The sequence below is a fragment of the Sabethes cyaneus genome, chromosome 3 (genome assembly GCF_943734655.1).
Source record: "Sabethes cyaneus chromosome 3, idSabCyanKW18_F2, whole genome shotgun sequence".
NCBI classification, from domain to species: domain Eukaryota; kingdom Metazoa; phylum Arthropoda; class Insecta; order Diptera; family Culicidae; genus Sabethes; species Sabethes cyaneus.
This window is the reverse complement of record NC_071355.1, coordinates 217,030,494-217,043,681: the sequence shown is the minus strand read 5'-3', so window position 1 is coordinate 217,043,681 and position 13,188 is coordinate 217,030,494. Positions and strand designations below refer to the sequence as shown.

The following is a 13,188-nucleotide window of genomic DNA, read 5'->3' as shown; positions in this document are numbered from 1 at the left end:
ACTTCCTGCTTTGTGATGTGTGAATGACATACAGTACAACCATAGTCATATTTGTGAGAAAGGCATGCACGCACTGTTGGATTGATTACACGATTCTCATTCTGAACTCTGCACAAGATGCTCATTGAGCGAATTGTTTACGTATCAGAAGAGATTACTAGTTTGTGTTTATTTTTTTCATAATCAGCCGGTTGTCTTTATGCATTAGTGACACCAACAAACAACGTAGGGATGTTGATGTTGACTATATAAAAGTAACAACAGAGCGTATCGTTGTAAGTTGTTTTCTATAAATGATTCATCTTCAATTGGAACCGAGAGGCGAGTGTCGATTTCAAACCTGCTTAATTCCAGTGTCAAATCATGTCATTAAATTTTAAGCAAAAATGAAAACAGTTATTTTCGTAAAATGTTAAATTATTCTAATCCTGCTATCAGTACTATAAGGCTTAACTCTCGAATCGCTGGCAACAGCAAAAAGAATTCACTAATACCATATCGAGAGTTATTCCAATCCAGAGAGAGCGGACAAACTGTGTATTAAAACTGACTGATCAACTCGCTCAATGATCAGTCCGTATTTAACAGTCGTTCCGTTCAGTAGATCGTTGAACATAACACGGAATCGTGTATGTGCTTCCGCATCCATTAAATTAGAGGATGGATTTGTAAACTGATTCTTTATAATAGGTTATAATCAGTGGTCAGTTGAAAATAACAGGAATTGTTGGTGTGACAGATTAGGTGAAAAAGCCCCCTTGTGTGGGTTAATTCGGGGAATTCCCAACATTCAGTTCAACAAAGCAATAAAAAAGATAGTGTTGACTCGTGCATTAGATCGCGACGAAACGGTAGCGCAGTTTTTAGTGTTGAGTGAAATACCTCGACGTAAGGTCGGTGGTTCAGAATGAAGTTCAAAAGTTTGGCCCATATGTGGTCCTCACCGGTGGCTGTGATTTACCTGGCTTTCATAGCAGCTTGCAACTGTGAAGGGTTCGTATCCTGATGTTCAAGTTATTATTATATCATTAAATACGGTTACCGCAAATTGCGATTTACATGGTGAAATGTGAAGAGCGAAATGCAGTGAATAGCGATCATTTCGTTCACTTCAGTGTCACTTAGGTGAATATAGCGATGACGAAACCCCCGACTTGATCGTATACAGGTATACTTGACAAAGTTGATTTGCCAGTTATGGTCAGAACGTGTTTCCCCTTTTGATCTCCTGCCGTGGTAGGAATATCAACAAAAAGCAGTGTAAAAGAGATGCTTGAAGCGATGTACCGACTGAAGAACTGACGAATCCCGTTGACCGAAGCTTTTGAGAGGTAGTAAAGATGCGTCGGCGTTACTCGATCGAATCTTTGTTCGGACGTGCGTGAATCAGTCGTCAGCAGACACAGGTTGGGCGGTATTTATGTACTTGCAGTGCTTTTGAGTTCAATGGGGTTTGTCACGTTGGAACGGTATGTAAATTACTTCCAGTCTTCTACGCTTGTGGATACTCAATGGAGAAACGGTGGCGAACTGTGGTGTTAGTCACTATACTATTGATCGCACTGCGCTTTGCAGTGTAGAATAATTGAAACCATTCTATGTGTAAAGGGTATTTATGCAACTGATGGCATGATCCGGTGGAATGAAGAATGAAAGACCTTGGCCACGAGACTGATTATCGGCTGAAGGCTATCGCTCGCTGATAGGCTTGATTTGTTTGTAAGCATGGTTATATACGATGACTTGTCCCAAAACAGCTGTTTGATCTCACGTTTTGATTATATTTTTTTCCTGTGACCCGATGATGTAAAGGCGATTCGATTCTGTGAAATGATCGAGTAATAGTGTTAAATGAACCCATTTTGAACTACCGAATGAAATTTTATATGTATTTAGGTGCCTGCACATGTTATACTTATCTGTAGATACATACAAAGTGTAGTGTGGTTACATCACAACAGGTTAAGTAAAATGAAACCGAAAAGGAAATGAAGCAATATTCAAATGTTTTGCTTTGATTTATGCAGCAAAAAATCTATTGGTTTTAATAAAAATGCCACGAGTGCGATTATATTTCATTGTTTGGGCTGATATGTTGGAATAATTATGAATTATTCTTGAGCATTTTGATAGAATTTTCGAATATACGAGAAAAACATTAGGATATTATGATACGCCCATCTCGATTATTACTTGCAATTTTCTTCAGTGCTCATTTTTATACTTGAATTAAGTTTTCAGTATTTGTCTAGAATATGGTAAATTACATAAGTTAAATCGAGTCAATCCAATTTGATTACATCTTTTATCCTGTATTTCAAGACCAAAATTTACGCTAACACAATTGGATTTATAAAATTATAATTTTTCTTGTATTTGAAAGCGATGATTGCCCAGGTGAGCAACGTCATCATCCACTGGTGGTTAGCGGGATGGTTTTATTTCAGAACGATGAAGCTGACGTTTGGTCTAACAAACCAGTTTAATTTCATTTTTTTTCAACTTGCAATGCGATTGAAAAACGAAGCTCATAAGCAGTCGAAATACGTTGGTAGTTGAAAGTGTCAAGAAAAAAATACTAAATATACAAGCCTAGGTGTGAAATTAACTGGTGACACCTAATATTAAAGTGTAGTATATGGACGGATCGGATGCTCGTTATTATCAATATTGCAACGATAGCGTGAAATTGATTTCAGATAATTCCAGTGATCACGGCATTCATATGAAATTAATTAGACATGCTTGCTTCATGCACAAATCTTTTATTTACGCAGGGTTTTGACATATGGTGCCATAACCAACAATTAGAATATGTGAATCAACTTTTCGTGAGTTATGAATTGAAGGCTACATTGCAGCAGCATTACATTACACTAGATTATGAAACTATATTCAGAAATAACGGAGGGTTCTTAGTTTTTGGGCAACTCAGAGCACTTATTAAGATTTCCTGGTTTTAAATGTTCTCCAATTTTTTTCAATTTTAAAAATTTTGGGGGTCGATAGGGCACATGCCCAAAGCTTAATTCCAAACATCGCCGTATTTGCTAACTTTTCTCTCTTTTTGATTATTCAACTTTTGAACCACTAAACTGGTTTTAATAATGTTGATACCAAATGAAAGTTATTTTAATAATATTTTCAGAAAACTTAAAGAACTGAAGGCCAAAACGTTTTACGATCACAAAAATATTGAAAATATTATTTTTTTCATGTTCTTTGGAATATGGACTAAACAGACCCTCATTTTTATATTCTTCATGATGTGTGTATTGCTTATGACAACTTTTTAGAACTCGTTATTTGTCATTTGAAGCCGTGAGGCTGCGCTGCTCATGGAAGACATACGTGCCCTTACCGTGTTCGAACGGGATGTACTGCGGACGATATTCGGCGGAGTACAAACTGAACGCGGAGAGTGGCGGAGGCTTATGAATCACGAATTACATGCACTGCTTGGAGACTATGATGGGCCGAACACGTCATAAGGATGCCGGACGGCAGTATGACGTGAAAATTTCTCTTCAATAACCCTACCGGCACCAGGACCAGAGGGCCTCAATGTAGAAGATGGCTCGACCAGGGCGAAAGTGATTTGGATTTGATTTGATGGAGACGACTGCTTGCAACAGCACGAGTCACCCCAGTTCTACGATGAGGACGACATTTGTCATTTGTTATATACTATGCTAATCTTAAACAAAAAATAATAAATTACTCATTTTGTTAAAGGCTTGGTGCCTTGTTGCTAACTAGTGATATTGAACAACAATTTTAACATTTCAACAAATCTGGCTAGAATAATATTAGGTAGTCAAATCATGAGTAGAGTTTATTTTTCAATAAATTCTACTATTATATCAATTTAATTCTCCCAGGCTTCTGGTCGAACCAGTTGATATTAAGCGGGGTGGGCTCTTCTCGATGCTCCATCTATTTATCTGGACTTGCTTGACCTATAGGGGCTGTTCGCTTTATGGTACCGGTTGTGGATGCAAGATGAATTATAAGAATTTAATTTTAACCCAATGATATTCACGAACTGCAAATAAGTGTGTGTACGGGTGCCGGTTCACAGTGGGACGCAATTTCAGAAAAGTCAGACAAAATTTAAGATTCAGTTGTCTCCACCAGAATTAGCTCTACTTACTGAAAGGTTTTCAATAATTTGGTAAATGTTGCTAGCAGTTTTAAATTGAATGTTATTTACTTCTATCCAAAGAGGTTTTTCTTTCAACATAACCAATTTGTTAGTTCGCTAAAATAATATTTAAGAACGGAAAAGGGTGTTAATTCTCCCAATCGAAAATACATTTTACAGACAAAGTTACACGAGTCTTGCATCAACTACATATATTTTTCTTTTAAACCCTCCGCACTATGATTGAAAAACTCTTATTTAAAAAACGTTTAACAAACCGCTTACTGGTTAATGTGATACTGGAAGTTTGGACTGTTGCAACCAACTTTCAAATGGTTGGTTCACGGTCAACCCGTCGTTTTCCACAACGATTAAATTATCCTAATCGATATGGTTCCTCTGCTTGTTTCGCTTTTGTGTTATGGTCGAAAAAGTAACGATCAATGGCACGTCACATGACCGATCGCTAGGTTTTCGGCCCTAGCTAAAGAACAAAAAAGTACGAAAAAAATTCGGAGAATGATAGAAAATATTTCATGAGGTAAAACCTAATTTGTTGACTTGTTTTAGAGTTTTTACTAACGTTGAAATTTTTCGTCAAATTTTTGCTGAAAATTTTTTTCTTACTTTTTGGTAAAATAAAATGCTCTGAAATATGAATTTTTGAAGTTGGTAAATGTTCAGATAAATCGAGTTCTTCGACCATAACGCAGAAATAATAGACAAGCGCCATTTTTTCACTAATAAAAGAATATGAATTGAAATGTTTTTTTTAAATTTGTAACCAGTGATCGTATGGCAACCTAAGAAAGCCGAGATTAACGGGAGTAGCTCGTATTAAATGAGAAAAAAATCAAGAAAACAGGTGGCATTGGTCAAAGGTGTCTCTCAACAAATCCCACAAATGGCTCAACAACCGCAGTACATCTACCCTCGGCCAAACGATCCATGCGTGGTACGAACGGCGGAAAATGGGGAGGAATTAATGGGTGCGCTGTTGGAGAGCGCGAAATGCTATCCGCCATTCTTAACCATCTGGTCAACCTGAAAGCGAAAGGTCGCAAAGGTGGAAGACTGCAAACAAACATAAAACAATGCAGTAGAGCCAAAAAGATGGCTAAATAAAGTTTAAAGTGCAGAAAGGATAAAGCTGAAAAGTTGAATCTGCAAGGTGAAAGAGTAGAGAAGAGGATCGTGCCGGATATACCGGTCGTTCAAGTAAAATTGAAAGCTGGATTTGAGCGGAAAACAGCCTCCAACTGACACCCACCCACCATTTTCTATTTCCCCCCATTGTGCTCACAGAACCTGATATTATTCCGAATAATTGCTATTGAGGATCATCCTGATCCGGTCGATACAATACCGACAGTAAGTGTGAGAACGTCGGCATCAGGGACGTCGATCGACGCCCATACGCATCAACCAAAGATCCAGTATGCGGCGAATGCGGCGTCGGTGTCCGGAAGGTGCGAAGCGGAAGTAGGCGACTGCGAATGGAAAGGAGGCCTCGAAGTGGAAGAAGAAAAGCTGAAGAGGTAGGAGATTGGCAGCAAGAAAATGGGAAGAATAAAAAGCCGACAGAAAGAGAATAAAAGGGAGTTTACTTGAGACCGATTCCAAGTGATTTCTGGTCCGGTAGCGAAGAGCGTAACCCGACCCTGAGGCAGTGAAGAGGAGAGTCTTTGCATTGCTGTGTGTGTGTGCTCTACCCGCTTGTTACAAATTTTCCATATGCTGCATCTGCATGGTAGACCAAGTTCTTTTGAATAAAAAACTTTTCCTGTTAATCATTTTGCCAGATTGCTAACCCAGAAAATTGCTTCCATTTCTATGAATTTTTGTTTACAATTTTTGCAATTTTTAGTTCAACAGTTATAAGCTTTTCAAATAAGAAATGACCGACAAAATGAGGTATTCTGGGCAAGTAAGAACTCGAATTTTGGCCGGAAGCAATCATGAAGTGATAACTACAGAGCAATATCTATTCTTCGCTATCTCCCGAAAGTCTCCGAGTGGTTAATTCTCGACGCATTACACCTTAGATTATGTTAGATCTATGCCAGTAGATGGCGAAACCGGTATCCAAAAGATGACCAAAACTAGACGGATACGATGGGCAGGTCATGTTTTCAAGAAGGCCGGACAACTACTCTCCAAAGATGGTGTTTGCCTCAAATTCGATAGGAATGAGACGACCAGGAGCTAGTTGGTTAGACCAGGTGGAGCGAGATCTGGTGGAGAGTACACGCTGTCCGAGGAATTGGAGAGCGGTTGCTCACAATCGAGTTAACTGGAGAAACCTTGTTCAAAAGGCTTTGTCTTAGGACGGCAAGCCATTTAAAAAGAATAAGTTGTCAGTAGTCATGTCAGTCTTTGATTTCCTCATACGAGCAAAAGGTATGTCATCAGCGCAATCTATTGGCGGCAGGGTTTACTAGACTATCAGCGTTTTTGTATAACCTTCTCATTTTACATTCTCAAGTGTTAGCTACAGATAATATGATTAAATGTGTGTCTATGAGAGCGCTTTACGAATACTATAACAGGTTGGTTAACTCACTTGCCGTCAGGAGCCACTTTACTGACGTTTGAATCTGCGAGTAGTGGCGTATCTATGTTCTTTAATTGTCTAAGATTATACCCTCATATAGGGTAACCAACGTATTCTGGATCCCATCAGACGCTGTGCATAATTTGGACATTTACAGCAAAATTAAATGAAAGTATCCAAATTATGTACAGCTGCTGATGGGCTCCAAAATAGGTTGGTTACCCTACATCACTTTATTAGCGAACTGCAACATGGTTTTGTGAAAAAACGGTCTACAACTACAAAGATGAAGTCGCATGTCTCGGCATTTTTACGTAGTATCGAAAAAAGAGTGCAAGTCGACGCTGTATATGTGGACGTTGTAAAAAAATGAAATGGTGCAGTTTCCCTGATTCATTCGTATTTGTGTAACCGCAGTGCGTCAGTGCTAATTGCACCATGTCACAACCGTTTCATAACCGCTCTGGCGTTCCACAGGGCAGCTAGCTGGGACAGTTACGTTTTGTATTGTTCGTTAATGATTTATGCAGCTTACTCAGAGCATCGAAACGAATGTTCGCAGTTGACCTCAAGTTCTATCGTATGGTAAACTTGCGTTGCGCTCCATGAAGACATTGATTGACCTGCTTATGAAATGGTGTGAATGTAACGGTATGAAAGCTAAAGTAAAAGAAGTGTCATATCATAACATTCATTCGTCAGTGCAACCCAGTCGTTTTCAGCCACTCGTCGTCGTCGACTAACCTAGACAGAGTGCATACCGTAAAAGATCTGCGTATCCAATTGGACAGCAGAAGTAGTCAATTGAAACAATATCAACCAAACAATACCAATATCATAATTACATTACTGAGTTGTACGGTTGATACAAAATTACTCATTTTGGACTAGAGTTCAAAAACCATATTTGTAACCTTGTATTAATTTGTCATCTGGTATTACTGATCGGTTATGAAAGTGTTATTTCAGATTGAATCGCTTCGGTATCTTCGGCGAACTTTTTCTTCATATTCCAAGCAATAAGTGCGTCGAAAACACAGACTCGACTCAATTTAGAATATCACTTTTATAAGCGATTGCGCACTCTTTAATGCGAAATTTTTCTTGCAATTAGCAATATAATTAATTTAAAATACAGAAATTTAATTTAGAAATTTCAATTTTAAAAGAATGATGTTATAAAATAAACCTAATGCTAATGCAGATAGTTGATTTTTGTCTACCTGGGTAAAAAAGTTCTGCTTTTATTGACAAATACGTCAATTAAGTGGTAATATAAAGTGCAGAAACGTCAGGAATGCCATAAAAAAGCACAAAGTATACTGAGAGGTTATCCACACGCTAATCACGTGTAAGTATATAATTACTGGATGTGCCGGACTAAATCAGATGAATTCGTTACATCAATGAACTCATCTTGTTCACTCATAAAGTTGTTTGTTAGAATTTTATTGGCAGATGAAACAGAAACTCCGAACAATATTGGTTAGTGTACGTAGTTATTTAGATGTAAAACATGTCTAGAATATATACCTATTTTACGTTTCACTTTGACGCTGGGGATAGAGTAGTACCATCCAGGAATAAAACTGCAAACAGATAATTGCTTGCTTTCAAACGTTGTGATGATGTAATTTACTGTGCGCTAAAATGTGCACGGTAAACAGCCATTAAATTAAAATTTCCTGAAAGTGTTTGCATTTGCACTTCCGCTAATCTGTCTGTTGTTCATTTTTTCTTCTTTGCGCAGATTTTATTCCATCGTTGCGTCCAACCTGCTGCGGCCAAATTCGGAATACCATGTGTCCGTTAGTAATTTCAACATACAAACGGCGATTAAATTTCGCATTACAGTGAACAACACCGATACCGGAGTACCCGTTGCCACCGAGGATGTCACCCTCGGAAGCGGAGAATCCCGTCTGATTCCGTTGAGTGTAGGTTGACCTCACGTTAGCTATTAAGTAATATGTATTTATGATGTATGTTTTCTTTTCTTATTTACCAGATTGGTGATGTTGCACAAGGCGACTATAGCTTGGTGGCCGAAGGGTTATCAGGGTTTATATTCACAAATGAGACTAGTCTTCGTTTTCAGCCGAAGAGTTTTTCGGTTTTTGTACAAACTGATAAGGCTGTCTACAAGCCGGGAGATACGGTAAGGTTTCGGGTGCTGGTTTTAGACCCCAACACGAAACCACTGCAAAAAGTGGATACCGTCAAGGTACATATAACGGACGGGAAGAGCAATCGGATCAAACAATGGAATGATGCAAAACTGGTGAAAGGTGTTTTCGAAGCAGAGTTGCCTCTGTCGACTGCTCCCGTGCTGGGTCGGTGGTTGATCAACGTTGAAGTTTTGGGAACGGTAACTGATTTAAAAATGAATTTATTAGTGTGTTATGTTTATAAACGTTGTATTTCACAGACAAAAGCTCAAGAATTCGAAGTTGATGAGTATGTTTTGCCGAAGTTTGAGGTTAGTGTGGAATCACCGGGCATAACTACTTTCAAGGATGGCAAAGTTAAAGCTATCGTTCGTGCGAAGTACACGTACGGGAAGCCAGTGAAAGGAGAAGCAACTGTATCGGCGTATCCGGATTTCGGTTTCCATTACGTTCAACCATTTGAACGGGATGTGATTACTCGAAAAACTGTTCCAGTCGATGGAAAAGGTTCGGTTGAATTCGATTTGCGCGACGAAATTAAACTAGAAGGAGAATATACCCGGAAGATCGTTATCGAAGCGATTGTTGAGGAGGAGTTAACCGGTCGTAAGCAGAACTCGAGTTCAAAGGTTACAATTTACGACAGGAGAATCAAGATGGAATTGATAACAAGCGGAAATAAGTTTAAGCCAGGATTGCCTTACACTGCATGGCTTAAGGCGAGCTTCCAGGACTGTGTACCGGTGCAGGATAGTGTCAACAAAGTCGAAGTCAGGCAAATGCATGGATGGCCATCACAAAATGTTTCGAAACATAGCTATTCGTTAGACCAGAATGGAATGGCCAAGCTAATAGTGAACACCGATATTGAAGCTGATTATTCGGAATTTCAAGCTGAGTACTTAGGAAGCATTTATCATTTGGGAGGAATCTCTAAGGGTTGGATTAAAACTTCAGCCTATATGCGGGCTAAGGTTTTAACCGAAGTGTAAGCCACTCGTTTAATGGTGATTAAAGTGTGTTTAAGAGAATTTATTTCTTTTTCAACAGTCCAACAATAAATAAAGACGTGATGGTTGATGTTTCTGCTACCGTACCAATGAAGTATTTCAACTATCAAGTTCTTGGACGCGGAGATATCATTATTGGCGGAACAATAAATGTTCCCGAGTTAAGGTCCCACACCTTCCGGTTTCCGGCCAGCTTCGCCATGGTTCCGAGAGCACGTTTGGTAGTTTATTTCATACAGGACGACGGTGAACTGGTGAGCGATGCAGTGGACATCGAATTTGGAAATGATCTGCAGAATTTCGTGAGTACCTATAAGATTTGTCGTCATTGAAAAATTGTAAGAAGTAATTCCTCAGCTCAAAGTGTCGCTATCGCAAAGCGAGTCCAAGCCTGGTGAGCAGGTAAACATCACGATTTCCACCAATCCGGATTCGTATGTAGGTTTGCTTGGAGTGGACCAGAGCGTGTTGCTGCTGAAGAGCGGCAATGACATTACCAAGGACAAGGTGTTTGATGAGCTAAAAATGTACGAGCAGGCTTCCTATAGTTATTACCGCAGGAAACGTTTTGCACCGTGGAGATATTATTTGAACTACGATGATTTTAATGTAAGTATTACCTGAAGAAAAAAATACAAATATGTACAGCGCAATAATTACTGTTTTCCGCTATTTCGCAGGATGTAGGAGCTGTCATATTGACTAACGCCAACGAACCACCACGTAAGTATGCAACTTTCATTTTAAACAATCGATTGTTACTTTTAAACGCCAACGCAAAGGTACTTAAACCGCATAGCTGAATGAAAAAACCCGAAGATTTTGAGAGAACAGCGGCTACGTCATTATAGACTGTAAATTCATAGTGTTTGAAATTTACAGACAGACTATACGGGGGATTTCAACCAGTTTATCTGCTAGCTGCTCCTGCAGCAGCGTCGTTTCCCCCGATTACCACTACATTTGCTCCAATCGCAACTACCACTTTGCATTCAGCTGCCGGAGCTGCAGCTGGTGAAACACTTACCGTCAGAACACTATTCCCTGAATCGTGGATCTGGGAAACCGAATCGGAGTAGGTTTGGTTTTGATCCAGAATTAAGCTTTCTAGTATTATCTTGTAGTCGTGAATAACTCCTTTCCTATTACTTTAGGCTACTATGTTGCATTACTAGAAAGATGTATCTGTCATCTATAATGTTCTTGATTGATTAATTTTCGTACTTTCGTTTGTTGATGGTCTGTGACAAAGTTAATTTTAAATTGTTCATCGCTAGACTTCCCATGAATTCTGAAATAATTTCACATTGAAGAAATGGGCTTCTGGTGGATCTCTAATTTTGAAACAGAAAATGGATTTATTGTCCTATTTTCCACACGTTTCAACAAACAGCCACAAAGCAAAATAACTTTATGAGATTTTGCTGAATGTTGTATAATGAAAGTTTTTGAAAACAGAAACACATCATGGAACTGATAATAGAACTGAGCCCATCTACAGGTCATTTCGCTGGAAACAGAAACGAAAAACGTTGAAGCTTGATATTGTCCAAAATATTTGAAGAAAACAACACGTCCCAAAGTAACTAGCTATAACTGTCGTTAATTCATTCTTTTCGTTATTTCATGTTCCTCTGCTGCAAATTAATTTTGTTTTCGATGTTCTTGTAGTTGGTCTGAGACAATTATTAGTCTTTTTTCTTTTTTTCTTGAAATTTTCAAATAAAACTCAAATGAACAATTTTTTCCCTGAAGGAAACCCCGTAGTCTTCCATTCAATGGATTTCGAAGGTTCTGATTATGCATTTTCGATGGAAGCTGGAAGTATTGAACCCCCAGCTGCCGCGGTGGGAAACACGAACAGTCCGCTGGTTAGGAAAAATTTCCCGGAATCTTGGATATGGTTTCGTATTGCTACTAATCGCAGGTTTGTTTCGTATTTTGTTCTGTTGGTAATGTCGCTATCGAAAAGCACGTTGTTATTATTTTCTGGAATAGTAAAATATTGTTGACTGCATGGTGAGCTTTATTGTTACATGTTCTTGGCTGGGATCTATTTCGTGTAATGACTCACACTAAAGACACACTTTTTCAACCATCTTTGAAAGCTTTTTGTAGTTTCACACCGTGTTTTGCTTTGAATATTGAATCGTGCATATTGAAGGCGAAGAATCAATTTAGTCTATTTAACAGATATGTTAAATTAGTTTTATGTTCAGCGCAATAGATTTTTAATATCAAATAATGATGGAGAATCCTTCCACGCTTTCTCTTTCAGCTAATCAATGTATGACTATATATTGGCCATTATAACAGCTCTTCAATTTTCTGGGAACCTAATCAGGTCTTTGAAGCAGAGCTGGTGTAGAACTTGCTGGAATATCATTTTTTTACGTCGATATTTCGCTTGGTAGAAAACAAAGCAACTAGCCCGTAAATCCAAAGTATCGGGGTCATCCAAATTAAACTATTTAAAATCAAAAAAGATTATGTACAGTGGAACAACAAACAAAAAAAATGGGTAAAAAGCTAAATATGAAAGCCGCTTGAAATATTTTACTTTGTTCTCCTGGCGTGCCACGTTAACCTCGGATAATACTAAATGGGTTTGTTTGAGCAGATTTGGAGTTTGTTCATTTTAGATCGAATAACATTGGGACTGGTGTGCAAACTGATAGTGATAGCACAGACAAACAGACGAGACACTCGCGTTAATTCCATCGTCCATTCAAAAACCACTTATTTTTCGAAAAAGCATGTTTCGCATGGCCACACCGCAACGCTCGAGTGTTGCTTCGAGCTTCCAGTATAAAACCATACAAATTTAAACCTACAGTATAAAACCCTACAAATTTAAAAAACCTACAGTATAAAACCCTGCAAATGCAAGCTACTCCGCAACATGCATAACCGAGGGCGCTAGTGTGCAAGCAAAATGTGTAGGACGATGGTTTTTGAAGAATTTCCTTCTATATGTTATGTCAGTTTGTCAGTGGTGATAGTGTTGATCTTCGATAGTGAGATGAGTTTCGTTTGACCCTCGCTAACAACTTTAATTTTTTTACTTTTGTTTAATCGTAGCATAGTTTTCTGGGTCTTTCAAACTTGGTCCATTTTATTCAATATACTGAACTTACGTCCGATTTTTTCGTTAAATTCATTTAACTCAGTCATTCTCTTTTCTTTTCACTTATAACACTTAAAGTTCGGTTGTGTTGAATTGTTAAATTTTGTTTAACATTTTTTGGAACGGTGGTTCTACAATTGATTAAGGGACGGTAGGGAAAGAAATGAAAATTTTCTGAAACCACC

General features: G+C 38.5%; 1 protein-coding gene across 10 annotated transcripts in view; it reads left to right on the top strand.

The window, feature by feature from the left end:
• Positions 1–591: 591 nt before the first annotated feature.
• The window catches only part of LOC128741195 (thioester-containing protein 1 allele S3-like), a 29,425-nt gene continuing 16,828 nt past the window's right edge, over positions 592–13,188 (top strand). For 8 of the 10 annotated variants that reach the window (XM_053836814.1, XM_053836816.1, XM_053836823.1 and 5 more), the window contains exons 1-7: positions 592–993; positions 8,449–8,635; positions 8,707–9,066; positions 9,127–9,854; positions 9,917–10,178; positions 10,234–10,485; positions 10,557–10,599. In XM_053836814.1, coding sequence (XP_053692789.1) covers positions 908–993; positions 8,449–8,635; positions 8,707–9,066; positions 9,127–9,854; positions 9,917–10,178; positions 10,234–10,485; positions 10,557–10,599 — 1,918 coding nt within the window. In that variant the 5' untranslated portion in view covers positions 592–907. Of the gene's footprint in view, positions 994–8,448; positions 8,636–8,706; positions 9,067–9,126; positions 9,855–9,916; positions 10,179–10,233; positions 10,486–10,556; positions 10,600–10,758; positions 10,952–11,631; positions 11,804–13,188 lie in introns of all 10 variants that reach the window. The other 2 variants (XM_053836819.1, XM_053836818.1) reach the window with 2 other exon arrangements.